The sequence below is a fragment of the Onychostruthus taczanowskii genome, unplaced genomic scaffold (assembly GCF_017590055.1).
Source record: "Onychostruthus taczanowskii isolate IOZ18803 unplaced genomic scaffold, ASM1759005v1 scaffold4, whole genome shotgun sequence".
In the NCBI taxonomy this organism is placed as follows: domain Eukaryota; kingdom Metazoa; phylum Chordata; class Aves; order Passeriformes; family Passeridae; genus Onychostruthus; species Onychostruthus taczanowskii.
The window spans coordinates 23,094,272-23,112,898 of record NW_024501459.1 but is presented as its reverse complement, the minus strand read 5'-3'; the positions used below and the strand labels follow the sequence as shown (position 1 = coordinate 23,112,898).

Here is an 18,627-nt window from a genome sequence, read left to right as displayed (position 1 = left end):
ATTAAATACTGTACTCCTAAGTTTGTTTCTTAATACGAAGTACAAGTTCTTCACTGGGGAATTTTGAGGTAATGGGGAAGGGATGATCTGTTAAGGGCAACCTAAAGAAAGCGTGTAGACTGACCCAGTAGCATTTTCCTTATTGCTCTTTGTATGTACATCTTAAATTTAAGTGCATAGCCCAAGTATAAAAGATGGTGATTAATGAATTTTTTTTTAGTTCCTTTTAAATAAATTGGGTCTCCCAAATATATTTTCTAACTTGCAGGTTATATGTTTCATCAAGCATACTTGGACAATTTTATATTTAGGAGAACAATTTTAAGTAGAGTTTCTGTAAAATAGAACAAAAGACATCCGGCTTTTAATCTTTCTAAATCCAACTTTCAATTGGTGTTGAAACCGAGCAAGCGATTGTCTTGGACAGTTGTACAGAGACGGGATGTAAAATGAAATTTTTGTCTTGATGGTAGATTTCCTGTCATGCTGCTGCTGTAAGACTACGTGACCTACCTTACTAAATTACGTTTTAATCGCACAGACCTCTGTGGCCTTTGGTATTTATGCTTCTGCTGTATACTATATTGCCAAGTTACAGGTACCCTTCTAATACATGAGCATGGTTTTTCTGCCAGCAGCAATGAGTGGAATGTTGTCTCTTTGCATATAAGCTATCACTACACAAGAAGTGTTTATGCCTTTAAAATCTGAAGAGTTCAGAAATATTTTCTGGTGTGTCTTTGAGGTATTTTGAGCCATAATTGTCACAATTGCAAAACCAATTCCCCATCTCCCCAACCCATCACTCTGCATTTTAAAGAACTGCAGCAAAGGGCATTTTAAATTCAAGCCTTTTGGCTTGATCTGGAGGCAAAGATTCCCATGCCTTCTTCCCCTGTAGTTCTCCACATAAGACTTTCAGTAGCTCCTGAGAGTTACAATGCAATAATTATCCTCCCTGTTCACGGTTTAGACTTTATCACAACATTATTCTCTTTTTACTCTAAGCTGTTTTAAACACCTTCAGATCATTTATCCAGCTGCATTCATGTCCTTACCATGTCCAATATAATGCATACCTTATCATCCTGTGGTTCACATTGAAAGCTAATTCTTTTATCTTTTCAACTAATCTCCTGGCATTACTGTGAAGATAAATCCCTAATCTCCCTCTCCCTGCTTTTCTGAAGTGACTTTTTTCCTTGACATGTTGTTCACTCTTACTACAGGTACTATACTTCTCAGGATCTTGCTACGGAATTTTTGCATAAGTTTCTTAATTATTTTCCAATTACAACTTTCTAGTTGAATTTGGTACCGTAAACTTTTAATTGACTCTCTTGTTTGGTGAACCAGTCAACATCCTGTAGTTTATTATAATGCTCTGTAATCTGGGATGGTGAAGAAATTTCAGGAAGAAGGAAATAAGAAGAATTGTTGTGTCTGTTTTTAAAAAGTCCACAGGAAAATCCATATACATCAGAAAATTATGTGCAAGCTCTTTTGACCATTATTTTACACTGTAATATGTTAAACATCCTCAGTCCTAATTGCAGTATTGCAATTTACTGAACAGTTATATCACAGTAAAAAACAGATTTGGAAATAGATTTTTAATAGAATAAAGGTTATCAAAGGGAAGAGTTTGAAACAGGTAGGAGATGGATGGGCAGAATTTTGCCAGAGAATATTAGGGCATTGAAGGGAATGTAAGCAGACACAGCATTCATGTAGAAATGGTTGTGCAAGAGGAATTTGTTCCCCACTCCAAATATTACAGCCACCAGCATGAGATTTGAAAACATCTTGGGCATGCATCACTGGGTGTCTTTGCTTCTCTACAATGCAGCCTTCTCAATTTCTTTTGTGCTTCTGCCTTGATCGCAGATTCATTTCCTTTTATCCTGACTCGTCTAATTTTCATTCTGCTGTTCTCTTTTGTATTTTTAATATTTTAAATAAATTATTCTAAAACTAATCAGTTTTCCTGTAGTTTTATGTTGTCCTAGACACAACTGACCTGTATGACAAATGCTTGTAGGGCTGCTAGCAATTGAGATTAAAAGTCCAAATTTTCCTCAACTTAAAGTAAGGATGTTTGCCTCTATTGATGCATTTCTGTTTTACATGCTGCCAGTTGGATTTTTTTTTATCCCATATCCTTCATGATGTTGCTTACATTCTGCATGTTTACAATATGTGAATTATAGTCTATTATAGTGTAGGAGAAACATCCTTTTTAGGCAGAGGGTCAGAAACTGATTTTAAAGGCTTGCTATTGTCTTTACAAAGTATGTTCCCTTTAAAGCTGTTCTATTTCAAAAGGTTATCCTTGATTTTAAAAATTTATCTGAGAAATTATTCTCTCTCAAAAAGACTGCACTTCTGAAGTGTAGCTTCTGCACTGTTATCTTGACCTTTATACACTTTTTAAGCAAACAGATTTCTGTTGTCTCCTGAGTAATAAGAGATTTTTAGTGCATGAATGTATGTCAGATATGCAAATGTGTTTAGCTTGTGTAGCCAACTTGAAGTTAAGAAAGCTGTAATTTGCTTTTCAAGTCCATTCCCTTTTTTCTGAACCCCCACTTTGTCACATGAATACTTTCTTCAGTGTTTTCTCCTCTACAGCATTTGTACAGTTTTGTTCACCCTGTATTACTGTGCCTGTGGTGATTCTTGCTTCCTGGACAACTTTATATTTAGCAGAACATATATATATATGCCCTCCATAGTCTGCTTCTCTCTCCCCATTTGGATGCTGTTGCAAATGATCATCTTTTGCTCTCAGCTCTGTAGTGTGAGCTTTACTGGAAACAGAGAAAAAGACATCTTAATAAAAGCATGTAGAAATTACAGGGATAAGGTTGGTTCTGCAAAGGTTAAAAAAATCCTGAGTTTGAGTAAAACTGGAAGCTTTCATGTGCTCTGAAAGTATTACCTGGGTTATACAGGGTTTTTTTTGTGGAATTTCTTCCATTCCACTTGTGTACAAATGTGTTACTGTTTGTACTGCTCTAGGGTTTAGCATTTTAATGTTTTTGGAGGTGAACTCTCTAAAACTGAATGAGCCCATGTTGAATGGATTTTTTTTAATGTATTTTAGTGCAAAGTTTCCTTTGTCAGGTAAACTTAATAGCTTCTTTAGAGGTTCTCAGTTACAAAATTTGTTCTGTCAGTTTGGAAATATCTGATAGCAGGTGTATGTTGTAGTGTAAATTTTACCTCTAGGCAACTTTTTTGAAGTTGGGGACTATTTCAGTAGTAACCAAGTAGTATGTGGAATTGTTGCCAGCATTTTCAAGCTTGGTGCAAAATGTATTATACATTATACTTTTTTGCATGTTTCTGTTCTGTATGTTTTTTTTTAGTTAAAAATGCTATTTTACTTTAACAACTGAATAACCCGCTTTTCTTTCAAGTCCTTACATTTATTGCTTGAACAAATGTTAAGTATCAAAAGATCACTTACACAGGAGCTATGTTCCAAATTATCATGGTGTTAGAGCACCACCTATAGGGTTTGCTCAAAAATTAAAAAGAAAGTGAATGATTGCATATTCAAATGAAATAATATATTTCTGTATTTTGTGACTTTCATCCTGAGATTTTTAGGGCAGCTCCTGTGTCCTACAGTTAAGGTATGTTAATACTTAACTGTGAAGCATGACTAAAGCTCTAAAAACATGTGAAAAACAATTTAAAGCATTGTTCTCTTACAGATATGCAGGAAAATAGAAAATTTCCTGAGTTTTATTTTTGCTGTGATATTTAAGTTAATATAGAAAATTCAGACATAAGTCAGCATTTTTGTCTTTTAGTCCTTCTAAAATATGTTTTAAAGTATTTCTATATTCCATATAGAAATACTTTAAAGTAATAATAATTTGAGATTATAACTTTTTATAATTTCAGGTCCCCATAGTATTGCAAAATTATTTTTAAAACTTGGTTTTGTATACAAATAGAAAAAAGTGACCTGTCCACAAATTAGATTACTGCAACTTTTCCACTGTTATAAATGCAGTTCATTCTTCATCATGTTTGTTTATTCATCAGTTCTGATTGGCTATTTTAATCAAATAGGAATTCTAAAAGGTTTTGATGATGAGACAATAATGACATGTAGTTATGCAGATCTCTCTGCTGCAGTAAGTGCTCTTTTCCTTTCAAGCATTTGGAATCATGTGTATGGAGATCATTTCCATGCCAAGAACTGGAAGGGGGAAGGTATTTAATTGATGGTCAAACACTGGGTCTGCCTTAAGACAGAAAATTTCAGCTGCTTGATTATTTGTTCCATTGCAAACTCCTTTAGAAGTTGGGAGGTTTTTAACTGGTATGTCATCTAACTCACTCCGTTCTCCCTGATTAGGTGATGATTGGTTGGGTGGGGTTTTTTGTCCTACTGGCTTTTTAAAAAAATTGAATTAATCAAGTTGTTTTCAATATATATGTCTTTCTTAGCTTGTGGAGATATTCCAGAACAAATTCGATCACCAAGCGGGACGATCACCAGTCCAGGGTGGCCCTCTGAGTATCCTGCCCGAATTAACTGTAGCTGGTACATCCATGCCAACCCAGGGGAGATCATTACTATAAGGTAACAGTGCTCCTGTAATATCCATGTGAATGGAGGAAATACGAACCAGACATTTTTAGCTGCCAGTTGTACACATACCAGTTTTCTCTTCCTTCCCATAAGTGCAGGATTCCAGTTCTATCTGGTTTTTGCCTTACCTTTTATCTGATTTGCTTGCACGCAGCCATGTAGCATTTGTTTTTAGCTGGACAATTAGTGACTAGAAAAATTTCAGTGTGCTCATTTATTTAATTTTTTTCAGTGTGTCTGAAACACAGGAATCTTTAATTAAAAAGTATGTAAGTAAATGTGACTAAATGCTGTAATGCTTCATTGCTGTGGGGTCTCTTTGTGTGCTTAAAAATGTCAGGAACAAATAGCAAGTCAATAGATAACAGCTTAGGAAAGGCTGAGTTTTAATACAGGGAGCTCCTCACAGTTTCACATATCTTGTAACTTTTCTAAAGTAGTAATGTAAAAAACTTGTTGATTAAAGTTCTCATCAGTTCATTTCTGACTACTCATTTCTTTTAGCATCAACATACAAATTAGTACTGCTTCATAGACTTGATTATAAAACTGCATTACCTGCAGATTTTTTTTCAGTTTCCAGTTCAGACTTGCTGACCTGAGAAACTGTTCTTCATTATGAAGTATTTGCTTTGACATCAGTTACTTGTTTAAATTCTGCCTCTTAATTTAAACAGTCTTTCTATTAAACATTTGACTGGCATAAATGCAATGTAAAGTAGGTAAAACTGTTCAGCTACTAGAATGCTTTCTAAACTTCTCATACTGTTTATTTTTAATAAAACTCCTTTTTTCTTTCATGTTGTTTTCTTCTACTCATACATACCACATTTCAGTTCTGGTAGTGCTCTGTTGTCTGTACAGACTGTTTTGCAGTCTCTCACATGTGAGAGACATGGCAGCTTGTCTTGACCGAGTGTAGCCACACCATGGCAGTCCATGACATAATGCTGGGGTAGCTGAGTAGTGCAACTGGGAGAAAGTGTTATCTGAAAACATAATTTTGAACAATTTAGCTGTAATTATAATACCAAATCATGTTACTGTCATAAGTGTAGCATTAGCTAAAATTCTGGTAAAATTTGAGTTAAAATCACTTAGTGTACGAAAGTCATTAAATGAGACACATAAGGACAATTTCGTTACTAGAATTTTAGATTAAGAAAGTGTGTGTTTGTGTAGGAAAATTGCATTTCTTTAATTGGTGGATGCAATATTTTGTTTGACAGAATAGATCATCCTCATAGTATAAAAGTATCAGCACAAGGTTAAACCCTGTTTCTGCAAGGGTAAAGAGAAGTTACTCTTTTTATTTCAGAAGAAGTAGTATTTATTTCAAAAAGAACTTCAAGCTAATTTTCGTGTGTAGTAATTCAGCATCTTGTTTGTGTAATATTCAGTTCAGTAGCAATTTTGACCTTTTCTCTTTTTCAGCTTTCAAGATTTTGATGTTCAGGGATCTCGACGATGCAGCTCAGATTGGTTAACAATTGGAAGCTACAAGAACATTGAAGGCTATAGAGCATGTGGCTCTTCCATTCCCTCACCATACATCTCTTCACAGGATCATGTTTGGATAAGGTTTCATTCTGATGATAGCATCTCCAGAAAAGGCTTCAGATTAGCCTACTTTGCTGGTATGTTTCAAATGATGCTTAGTATAATTTTATGGTTTCACTTTTTCAATAATTGGTTTATGGTTTCAAGAATATGGTTTCCTGTTTCAAGAATTACTTCCTTCTAACAAGGTGCAGTACTGACTAAAGGTCTTTCCTGTAGTCACCTCAAGGTCTGAAATCAGAGAACATACAGATTAGGTAATCCCATGCACAATCTGAATATTCAAAGTGGGGGTAACAATAAGCAGATGGAATGATATTTGGGAAGAAAAGGTAAGCCAGTAGTAGTAGGCACCTGGAAGTTCTTTAAATATAGTAAGATTTGAAATGTTTTCATCAGACTAAAATGAATTTGTTAAAGTAGTTGGGTAAACTTCTGAATATTATAAATACAGTTAGAGAGGAAATAAATTGCAGGGATTTTTTTTTGTTTGGTTGGTTTTTGGGGTTTTTTTACATTTCTCACAGAATTTGCATCATTTTTCCCATCTCCCAAAGGCATACTATCTTTTAAAAAAACAAATCTGAAAAAATGCCCCTGCATTAATAGATTATTCCAGCCAAGTGCAGACATGGTTCTGTACATGCAAAATTTTTCTTGTGTAATTACAGGATGTGATAAGAACTAGTTATCAGTAGTAATAGTTTGAGACTGTTTTGTGAGCCATTCTTGTTCTATTAGAGGTTGCCAAGAGAGAGGAGGAAGCCAGTTGTGGGTCAAGACTAGTTCTGAACCCTTCCTGGCTTTAAGAGACATTACAGTTGTGTGTAATAGCATGATCATGGTGTTCTTCTACATCATGATCATCCCAAATACTGGATTAGATTTTTCTTGGTTTTCACAATGATTTATGTTACCTTGCTCCCCCCCCGACTGTGCCTGTATCACCTCACTGGCCTGCTCCAGATTTCTGTGCACGCTGACTTTTGACTCCTCCATAAAACAATTCATACTTGTAAATATATCCAGTGCTACCCAGCTTCTAAACTGTTCTAACAAGATTCAGTAAATCTACCCCTGATCTCCTCTAGTCTAAGCTCCTGGTTTTTACTCTGCACTCTTCTTATCCTGTAGCTTCCTCCACTTTGTCAGTCTCTCACAAACAGGTTTCCAAGCAGGTTTATCCCTCTCTGTCACCTGTTCTAAAGTCTACAAAAAAGCTCCTGCTGTGGTTCAGCTCCTTGCACCTTAGCAGGTCTTGGGGAAGTAATGCAGCCTTGCATTTGATACTGGCCCAGCTTTCAGGGCAGTGTTCTACCTGAGTTTTGTGCACTGTCTCACCAAAAACATATTAGGGAGCAGGGAAGAAGCCATTGGCTAGTCAGTCATCCTGTGCTGCCATTTCTGCTAACAGCCCAGGTGAACACTGCTACCTGTGTCAGGCATCAGCTTCTGCCCATTTCACCTCCCTCTTGAAGTAGATGCAGAGAAAAGGCAGCATTCCTTCCTGAGGTGTTTTGAGAAGGAAAGATACCTTGGATAAAAGTGTGGAATGGGTAGGGTACGTAAGCCATGAATTTGTACAATTTTTCCTCTTCCTCTTTCCAAATCCTTTCCTCTCTTTTCCTCTGATCTTAAGACAATTTCATTATGTAATCCTTCTTGGAAGAAGCTCTAACATTTTCAGTAACAAGCAGTTTTTTCTGTTAATTGTTTTCTTCGATTTTGTGTTGTAGATTAGAGTGCTTAAGACTTTATGTTTATAAATGTCTTTAAAAAAAAAGTTTTATTTTGAGGAGATTTGTTCATTTTTTTAACAAACAAGCGTTACTGAAACTTTGGCTTGAGTTTGCACCCTATGTTTGATACAATACTTAGGAAGTATTTCACAATTGAAGTGTAGTGTTTCAGTGATCAGAGCGGTCTTTTGAGGTTTTAAACTAACCTGTATATAGGTGAAGAATTGACAGTTGCTTTAATAATCATCTGGTCATTTCTGCTTTTGAGTGTCAAAAAAGGCTTTGAAAATGCTAATGCATTCCACTGTGCCATTATGTTTGGTTTCTTCTCATCTGCATCATGCAGTAGTGCTCAGAGTAACACCTCTATAGATCAGTTAATTCAGTGGTTTTAAAGCTACTCTCAAAGTTGACAAGTCATTGTAGAAAAAGGTGGAAAACCAGTAATACATTAGTTACTTGAATGCAAGTTAGGCCTATCTGTGCTGGAATGATAGAAACACTGCAGATTCCAAGCACAAAAGTGACCATTAGGGAGCCCCACGTTTAAAATGTGATGTGTAAGATAGGTCTTGTGAATTGTTTGAATTAATTCTTGTTTAAAGAAAATAATAGGCAAATATTCATATTTAACTCAAAACAAACCAGTAATAGGAAAGAAAAAAGCTTTACAGGTAGGAAGGGTACTGGAATAGAAAATAAATTTTGGGCCACTTTTATTTATCTTTCTTCCCTGTGTCTTCCTCCAACTACTTAATTTATCAACCTTTTAAATTACAGGAGTTGAAATGGGACAGAGTTACTGATGGTGATGTAGAGTGGAAAATAAAGTTACTAAAAGCACAGAGGTCAATGGCCACTGTGAATGCAGGGAAGAATTGTGTTAGTCCTTTGGCTACAACTGTATATGGGTGGTGCTAATGATTTTGTGCTATCCTGAAGTATTTTGTGGTACAGCTCCCAAAGGTAGTCTTATTTAGTACATCTCTTGTAATTTGAAGACTAATTTTTGATTCATAGGTAAATTTTCTTAATGTAAGGATTACAGGCTTGGTGATTAAAAATGCTAAATCAGGATCAAATATCCCAAGTCTTTTTTGGGATGTTTAAAAGCTTGTTGAAGGAAGAACTAGGGTTGAAATTGTATCCTGTTTTGTTACTGCAATATTCCCATCCCAATATTTACAACTCCATGTTACAGCTTTCTTCTCAACTTCTTCCAGGTTCTGCAATGGACTGAGGTAGATTATAATCAGTACTTGAACAGGTTCAATGATGCATATTCTCCTACCTCTTACTCTTCTACCTCCTACCTGCTATTCTTTTGCCTCCGCCTATGGAGCTTATTCATTCAATTTAGGTAGGACTAGTCTAGCAGTTCAGTTTACGGGTTTTAAATTCAAGGCCAAGGTTCCAACTTTGTCATACTAATATTGTCAACCATATGTATGTCTGAGTGTACTATAAATACTTACATATCTGTAACGGAACAAGAAGATGGTATCATTTATACTGCATCTGTTTGGATTTTTTTTGTGTGAAATGAACATAGTCAGAAAATTAGTCACTGACAGCACATACATTTTGCTCTCCTTTCATTTTTCAGTCTCTGAAAGCAGATTTGTAGACCTAAACATTCTTCAGCAGATAACATTTATCACTCTTGATTTAATTTTTTTCTGCATTCACTTTTTAAAAGCCTTAGCATTTATGAAGTTAAAAATTGTGTTGTACTCTTCCAAAGAAAAATTATTTTAAGTTAGAGTATTTATTTTGAATGCTTTCTAAGAGATATTAAAGTAGAAAAAAGGAGAACAAAATTATGATATGACTTGACCTATCACAGCAGATTAGCTCCAGCAAGAAAAATTCAAGCTAGCTGTGAAAACTTCTATCATTTTGTATAGTGCAGCTCTGGAACTTCAAAAATAGTTGATTGGAGAAGGCCCTGAAAAGCCTAATCGAACACCAGTTGGCTCTGCTTTGAGCAGATGATATTATTAGATAGCCTCCATTCCAATCTGAATTGTTCTCTTGTAAAAAAAGATAAAACATTCTTCTCCTGGGAGCATTAGGATTTCAATGAATTCATCATGCTGTCTTTCCTGTTTCCTTATTAAACTTCAAGTATAGTGTTCCTTAGAATGAATGTATATTTGTCTAGTTTATTTTCTGAATTACTTTTATGTAGGACCATCTGCATTGCAGACTTGTTTTTAATACTTCGACCATGACAGTTTGTTTTATAGCAATTTTTACAGTCTGTACTGTGGTTTGTAGAAATAACAGTGACTGAAAATTATATAGCAGTGTTTGACTCAGCTGAATTGTTGAAGAACTGAAATAACTTGGATCCAAGGTATGCTTCTGTGTTCAGCATGGCTGGAACTTCAATAAGTAAATGCAAGCATGTGTTTCTGCATTTGCTGCACTCTCATCTTAGTTTCTGCAGGAGAGACAGGAGCAAACAGTGTGAAAAGGAGAGGACAGAGGTTTCTTTTTGTGGTTGGTGGTAATATGTAATCTTAAGCTTTCAGCTTCTCTCTTGCCTTAGATCCTTTGGTACAAAGTAGGAATCTCCAAAAGAGAAGAGAGTCTCACTGCTTTTCGGAGAAAGAATTTGAGGAGATAACCAGTACTGTAGCACAAAATGTTTCTGTGTTTTGAGTGATAGATGAGAGAGTGTTTTTCTAACTTACTTTTAGCATATTTGAAGTCAGATTTCTCAATAGCTATAAATGAGCATTGTTTTCTTGCTTGGGTTAAAGTTATTTGACTGAAATCAGCTAAGGATAAGATTCATGCTGCTGTGTTGATGAAGTTTTCACTTGAAAAACCTGTTTTGTCTTGAAATTTCCTGAAAGTTGCCATGGTTTAAAGACATTTCAGGCATTTGCTTTGCCCTTCTGAAGTACCTGGTGCGGCAAATAAAAACAACACAAACTATGAAGTGCTAAACTCTAAGAAAACTTTTTTTTTGAACTTTCAGGGAAATCTGATGAACCAAGTTGTGATTGTGACCAGTTTCATTGTGCTAATGGGAAGTGTATTCCAGAAAGTTGGAAATGTAACAATATGGATGAATGTGGAGACAACTCAGATGAAGAAATCTGTGCCAAAGCTAATCCTCCAACAGCTTCTTCCTTTCAGCCTTGTGCAGCCGATCAGTTCCAGTGTCTGTCCCGCTTCACCAAGCTTTACACTTGCCTTCCAGAATCTTTAAAATGTGATGGTAACATTGATTGTCTTGACCTGGGAGATGAAATAGACTGTGATGTGCCAACATGTGGACAGTGGTTAAAATACTTCTATGGTACTTTCAGTTCTCCCAACTATCCTGACTTCTACCCACCTGGCAGCAACTGCACCTGGCTGATAGACACTGGTGACCATCGCAAAGTAATCTTGCGATTCACCGATTTTAAACTTGATGGTACAGGTTATGGAGACTATGTGAAAATATATGATGGATTAGAGGAGAATCCACGGAGGCTGTTGCGTGTACTGACAGCATTTGACTCTCATGCTCCGCTCACAGTTGTTTCATCCTCAGGACAGATAAGAGTGCATTTTTGTGCTGACAAAGTAAATGCTGCAAGAGGGTTCAATGCAACGTATCAAGTTGATGGCTTCTGTTTGCCCTGGGAAATCCCCTGCGGTGGAAATTGGGGGTGCTACACAGAGCAGCAACGCTGCGATGGCTACTGGCACTGTCCAAATGGAAGGGATGAAACCAACTGCACCATGTGCCAAAGAGATGAGTTTCCCTGCTCTCGAAATGGTGTTTGCTACCCTCGTTCAGATCGCTGCAACTACCAGAATCATTGCCCTAATGGTTCGGATGAAAAGAATTGTTTCTTCTGTCAGCCAGGCAATTTTCACTGCAAAAATAACCGTTGTGTGTTTGAGAGCTGGGTTTGTGATTCTCAAGATGACTGTGGCGATGGCAGTGACGAAGAGAATTGCCCAGTCATTGTGCCCACTAGAGTGATAACTGCAGCTGTTATTGGGAGTCTTATTTGTGGATTGCTGCTTGTCATTGCACTGGGATGTACTTGTAAATTGTACTCACTCAGGATGTTTGAGCGAAGGTAAGTAGAACTCAACTTCATTAAAATGTTTTGGTCCTTTCTGTCCTTTGTACTTGAAGTAGTTTTATTCCCATACGGTTATTGTTGCACATGATTTGTAGAGACATTGGTCCTTTTTCTTTGATAGTAAAAAGAGGTTAGTTAATCATAGACTTTATCAGGTTGGAAGGGACCCATAAGCAATATCAAGTCCAACTCCCTACTTCTTGCAGGACATTTGAAGCTAAACCTTGCTAAGACCTATGGCTGATCATCGTCCCTATGCTCCTTGAACTCTGAAGGCTGGGTGCTGTGACCCAGTTTCCTGGGGAGCCTGTTCCAGGGACTGACTACTCTTCCAGTGAGGAAAAAGGGAGATAGAAGTGTTCTGATTGCTTCACTCTAGAGGGTTAAAGCTTTGATATGGTGTTACCAAAAAGGAAGTGTGGGAAAATTGTAGTTGATTAATTTGCAATTTATATCACCATTCATTATATAACAGCATGTTTCTTCTCTTGTAGGCTAGTTCATATCAGGATTACATATCCTTCAATCTTTTACAATAATATAAGAGTTACTTGTGGTGCTTTTTATATTTATTTAGCCCATGGGTTTGGGCTGGTTTGTTTGTTTTTAAAAAATTTATTGTTGGGTTGGTTTTTTTGCTTCCATTTCAGCTGGACAGACTCACAGGAATTACTATATTCTTTGCTAATTAAATTTGAATTAAATTAGCTGAACTTCCTCTTCTGAATTTTTTTATTTTAGATTATAATAGTCTGGTTTGCTTTCATTCTTAGGTGTATATGTATATTATATATATATATATATATACAAAAATCAGTGTCTTACATATTTTGAAATTTCTTTTCTCTTTGGAAGATCATTTGAAACTCATTTGTCAAGGGTTGAGGCTGAACTGTTAAGAAGAGAAGCTCCTCCATCCTATGGACAATTAATTGCCCAGGGTTTAATTCCACCAGTTGAAGATTTCCCTGTTTGTTCCCCCAATCAGGTAAGATTTCAAAACAGCAGGCAGACCCCTTAAATTTTAAGGAGACTGAAATAAAGATATTTTTTTCATTCTGCTTCTTTTTCCTCTCTAGCATTTCCTTTTTCTTCTTTCTAGTCAATAGTGTTATACAAGTGATATAGCCTTTGAACAAAATCATGATATAGTAACACCACATTTTCTTTTGCAGGCTTTCTTTTGTAGAAAGCCTACTATACTACTCCCTCTTGCATGAAAAGTAATAGATTGGTAGATCTAATTGTATGTTCTGTATTACTGTTGTGAAAGTAAAGATTGCAAGATGGCACTTTGCAATTTGGGAAAGAAGACCTAGCCTTCTAATGCAGAATGGTAGTTCACAGGCACAGTGTGTAGATATGTTCATGCCTGCTGTGTATAACAAGATGATGGGGAAAGACAGGCTGTCATATCATATAAAATTACCAGGAATGAGTAATACAGCCAAAGCTAGTAAATGGCAGTCAGTGGTTTCTAGTCACCCAGATTCAGAGGTGGATGCTTAGTGCATTTCCTACATGGTTGATGAATGAGTTTCTCTCAAAAAAACTTTTCAAGTAGTAAAAAATGTCTTTCAGTTATAAAGCTCTTGTGAGAAATAGAAGTCTTAGTCTGGGAATCCTGGTGTGCTCTATTAGAGTTGGCATTAATTGTATTGCAGTTAATACAGCAAAGTTTATGGTAAGAAAAAATTGCATGACTATCACATGTTCTTTCATGCTCACATGTTCACAAGCAGCTGGGATCTGCCACAAAAGATTAGAGGAAAAGAGGAAAATAAATTGCAATTTGCATAAGAAGCTTTAAAAAAACATTGTAAAGATTTCTTTTGATAGCTAAATTAGCATTGAACTTCATTAATAAATTTAATAATTGTCTATAGTGAACACTGTAGAATCCCTTGTCCTTTTTCAGTGGGTTACTGTGATTATGATAATGATCATTATGGTTCTGTTTCAAGCCAGTTCTGTACTTTCACAAATTTGTCTTGCTGTCCTCTTACCCAGAAAAATTAACCTTCACTGGTTTATGATGGATCTTTGTTCACAAGTCTCTTGAGGTAGGGTTAGCTTGAGAAAGTCTAACCCTACCTCAAGTAGTTGTCATGCCCAGATGTGTGAGTCCTCTAGTACAGGTAACGTGGAGCAAACCAATGCTTCCTGAAGAAACACTGTCTGAAGGATGGTGGAAGAGAGATGAAGGTGACAGCATGAGAACACTAAATTTCAGGTTTTATAAATTAAGGGAAATACATTAAGGGTTTAATCAGGGAATGGCTCTTCCAAAGAATATTCTTTTTTTTTTGCCATAGTCTTAAGGAAAAGTTGTGAATATGGGCTTTATCCTCTAATTAAACACATTCGTGAATATTTTTAGAATGATGGGGGCCTGGATCTACCCTATTTGAGAAGAGAGCTACTTAGCTGAGGCAGTGTTTGCTCTAAGTTTGAGATAGGGATCTCCAAGACAAAGGTGTTTGTGTTCTTATGTTTATGTTACCTTACAGTCGAAAAATTATACAGTATTTTAAACAGGAAAATTCAGGCATGCATTCTTCTGTAGCTGGATAGCTCAAAAATGTATACTGAATTTGGGAAATTTATAGTTTAGAGCACATAAGATAATTTTATTTAAACAGAAGCATTAAAGCATTTTGAAACTGGAATTAACTGATTATATCAGAAAGGGTGGGGGGGGAAATCAAACTATAAGCCTCTGCTGGAGAAGATACTTAATTTAGTCCCTTTGAGGCAGCCCTGTGGTAGTGGATAAAGAAGCTGGCCACCTTTGTTAAATCTTTCTGGAAGACTTTGTTTACAAATCCTAAACATCTTGAGACATGTTTCTATGTGCTGTAGTCTTAAAATCCACAGTGACTTTTTGGTAAGGCTGTTTGTAACAGATTTTGTATGCCTGCTCTACTGGCTCTGTGGTTGTACTTTTCTTTAGTCTGTGTTCCATATCCAGACTATACTGCCTTGCTTTCACATTGTCTTTATTTAGAGATCCTTTATTAGGGCAGAAATATAACTTGTATTGAAGTCCTTGCTCTTTTATTGCCTTTGCATATGTATTTCCACTTAATTTGCTTGTTTATAATGTTTCTTCCTCTAGAGCACCTAAACTTTTGTCATGCCTACTTTTTTCTTTTAAATACCCTTTGCTACATATACCAGATCCTTATTAAGAATGTTGCAACATTTTCTAATATTTAAGATTCTACATTTAACTTTGTTAAATGCTGTTTTGCGCAATAGTTAGTGGTTATACCAGTAGATTGTCAATGGGTGATTGTTTGTCTTCTTATTTAGGCTTCAGTTCTGGAAAACCTCAGGCTGGCAGTACGATCTCAGCTTGGATTTACCTCAATCAGACTTCCTATTGCTGGCAGATCAAGTAACATTTGGAATCGAATTTTTAATTTTGCAAGGTCACGTCATTCTGGATCGTTGGCATTGGTCTCAGCAGATGGAGATGATGTTGCCAGCCAAAGTACTAGTAGAGAAGGTGAAAGAAATAATACTCACAGAAGTTTGTTTTCAGTTGAATCTGATGATACAGACACAGAAAATGAAAGAAGAGACACAGCAGGAGCAGTTGGTGGTGTTGCTGCCACCTTGCCTCAAAAAGTCCCTCCTGCAACAGCAATAGAAGCAACAGTGGGAGCATGTGGGAGTTCCTCTGCTCAGAGCAGCAGTAGCAGCACCACGGATGGTGGAAGAGAAGTGACAAGCGTAGAGCCCCCAAGCACAAGTCCCGCACGCCACCAGCTCTCGAGCGCACTAAGCCGTATGACTCAAGGCTTACGCTGGGTACGCTTTACTTTAGGGAGATCAAGCTCAGTGAATCAGAACCAAAGTCCTTTGAGACAGCTTGATAATGGGGTAAGTGGAAGAGAAGAGGATGATGATGTTGAAATGTTAATTCCAGTCTCTGATGTAGCATCAGACTTTGACATGAATGACTGTTCAAGACCTCTACTTGATCTCAGCTCAGATCAAGGACCAGGGCTTAGACAGCCTTACAGTGCAACACATCACAGTGTAAGGTCATGCAGTCGAGATGGCCCCTGTGAGAGCTGTGGCATCGTACACACTGCCCAGATCCCCGACACTTGCTTAGAGGCAACAGTGAAAAACGAAACTAGTGACGATGAGGCATTATTACTCTGCTAGGTACGGATTGTTTAGGAAAGATTGTGTACAAGTTGGAGCAATATCTGTCATTGTTTTGTACTTCATGGTTAAAATTAGTTTTTAGTTTTAAAAAATCCAGGACAACATTATGTTAAAGCTATTTTAGCCTGTGTGGTTGATTAAACTTCTCTTATACTGGATGACATTATGGAACTATAAGAGGGAACATTTTAATGGCTCTGAATACACAGTGTGTGTGTGTGTATCCAGTATAATTGGATTACTCTTTAAACTGAAGTTTTCCTCATTAGTTTCAAATTTAGTTTATCCTGGTACTATAGTTCAAACCTGAAACATGGCTGCTCAAGACTTAGTGGCTGCCTGTTTAACCCCATATTAACAGGTGAATTTGTACAGAATTATTTTCCTTTAGGAATTGACTCTGTTGTATTATTGCCAACATACTTGTAACTTAATATACTAAATATGGTAAGGATTGTTAATGTAAAATATGTACTTTTCTTTGAGTTTATTCAACACTTTGTCTAAATATTCTTGAATTTCATCACAATGTGAACTTATTTAAAGGGAGGAGAAACTTTCTCCGGGAGCATTCTTTTTCTTTCAGAAGTACAAAATGCAATGATATATGAAATTTAGGCATAGTAGGTAAACTGATGGCAAAAGCTTTTTTAGCACTGACTTTCCTAAACTGCAATCTAATATGGTACAAGCCGACCAGTATGTAAAATCCCCAGTCATTAGTCTTTTTGATTTGAAGTAAAAAAGGGCCGAAGATATTACAATATGTGTTAGTTCTTTAAACATCCGATATGTACAAATACACTACAGAATAAGTTCCAACTGGTAATAGATCTTTCCCTAATACTGTAGGGTATAAAGCTTGTTTGGACTCAAGGGATTTGCACTAAAATCATATTAAGGTCTCTAATGAGCTTAGTGCACAAGCACTATCACTTTAAGTACTATTATTGTCTAATATTGCAATGGCTATATATTTCCATGGCTCTTTTCTTGGGGTGTTGCGTTTTGTTGCAATTGAATTTGCTTTACTAATTCCCTATTTATTCATTGTATTTAAAACTGGTTTACTCAGTTGCAGACTGGTTGTTTAAAAAAAACCAAAAGAAAACCCTTTTAGTGTATTTTTTTTATGATATTACATGTTGGAGCAAAACAGATCAGTGAGGAAAAAAGCTCATAACTTCCAATTTTGTGATAAGAAGGTTAATATGTGGCTACTAGTGTGACAACAAAAAACTCCACCTTTTAAAAACAAAACTGTCAACTACTGTTTTATTTATTCTTTGCCAGTCTGTTTTTAGTAGGCTTAAAGATCCAGTATGAAATGTATTTGTGTGTGATTGTATGCTATTTATTAAATTTTAAATACTTTGTTGAATGTCATTTTAAAGCATGTTTAAAGTCTTGTGCATTTCTGTCGTGTTATGCTGTCGGGCAGAACTGACTAAAATTTTAATATGTATCAAAATTAAATTGAATTTTTGTTATGTTTTTGAGGTACTTTTAAAGATAAATCCAAGGTCTGTCTGGCTTTTTATTTTTTTAAAATCCTCATTCTGAAGTACAAATCACATGCAGAAGGAACAAACAATTGAATAGATTCCAAAGTGTATATATCTTCTCCCTCTTCTCTTCATTCACAGACACTGGGATGAGAGACAAAAAAACTGTTTTACCATCTGGTTGATTTTTTTCATGAGAGTTAGCAGGTAAATTCTGAGTTCAGGATGCAATTACATAGATTTGTGCTTTTGAGGAACCTTATGTGCAATACAGTTGTAAAAGATTTTATTATAACGACCCATGCGGTTTCAAGTGTCAGAACAGATCGCAACACACTGGTACCAGATCAGGTACAAGTTGGCCCATAATTACACATACTCAAGTAAAAGTCATCAATGGCCATTTTTATTCACATTGAATAATATCTAAATCTGTGGTAATCTCTAGTCTGATTTCAGTAGCATTGCTTATAGAGCAGGCAGCTTTGCAATAGGAACATGGTAACACACCCTGAAGTATATGTGAACAGTATGTCCTGGTATAAAATACTGGGTTTTTAAACCTTCCTAATTAATTGTCATTAGCAAGTGGTTGTGGAAATGCTTGTCCCTGAGGCAGATAAATTTTAAAGAAAGAGTCTTCACAGAATACCTTCAGTGTTTAACACACATAGTGATCTAAATTTGTTCCATTAGATGCCCCAAATAGCATGTACCTATGGACTCCATATTGCAGATGTAAAAAGAACACAATGTTTAATTTGTTTTAAAGGACAAATGCTACACATTTAACTGAGAAGTTGGATTTGATTGATAATTTGGAAAATTGTAAATAAAATTCATATTTGTATGAGGTGAATTTGTTGCAGTGATTTTTTCTTCTTAGTGATATTGAAAGGAGCGATTGATTTTTCCTTGGAGTAATGTGTGAG

The 18,627-nt window shown here is 36.1% G+C and overlaps 1 protein-coding gene across 1 annotated transcript in view; it reads left to right on the top strand.

Moving 5' to 3' along the window:
- The window catches only part of LRP12 (LDL receptor related protein 12), a 49,288-nt gene extending 30,734 nt beyond the window's left edge, over nucleotides 1-18,554 (top strand). The window contains exons 3-7 of the mRNA XM_041412544.1: nucleotides 4,468-4,603; nucleotides 6,047-6,249; nucleotides 10,901-12,002; nucleotides 12,864-12,996; nucleotides 15,324-18,554. Coding sequence (XP_041268478.1) covers nucleotides 4,468-4,603; nucleotides 6,047-6,249; nucleotides 10,901-12,002; nucleotides 12,864-12,996; nucleotides 15,324-16,187 — 2,438 coding nt within the window. The 3' untranslated portion in view covers nucleotides 16,188-18,554. The remainder of the gene's footprint in view (nucleotides 1-4,467; nucleotides 4,604-6,046; nucleotides 6,250-10,900; nucleotides 12,003-12,863; nucleotides 12,997-15,323) is intronic.
- Nucleotides 18,555-18,627: the final 73 nt, after the last annotated feature.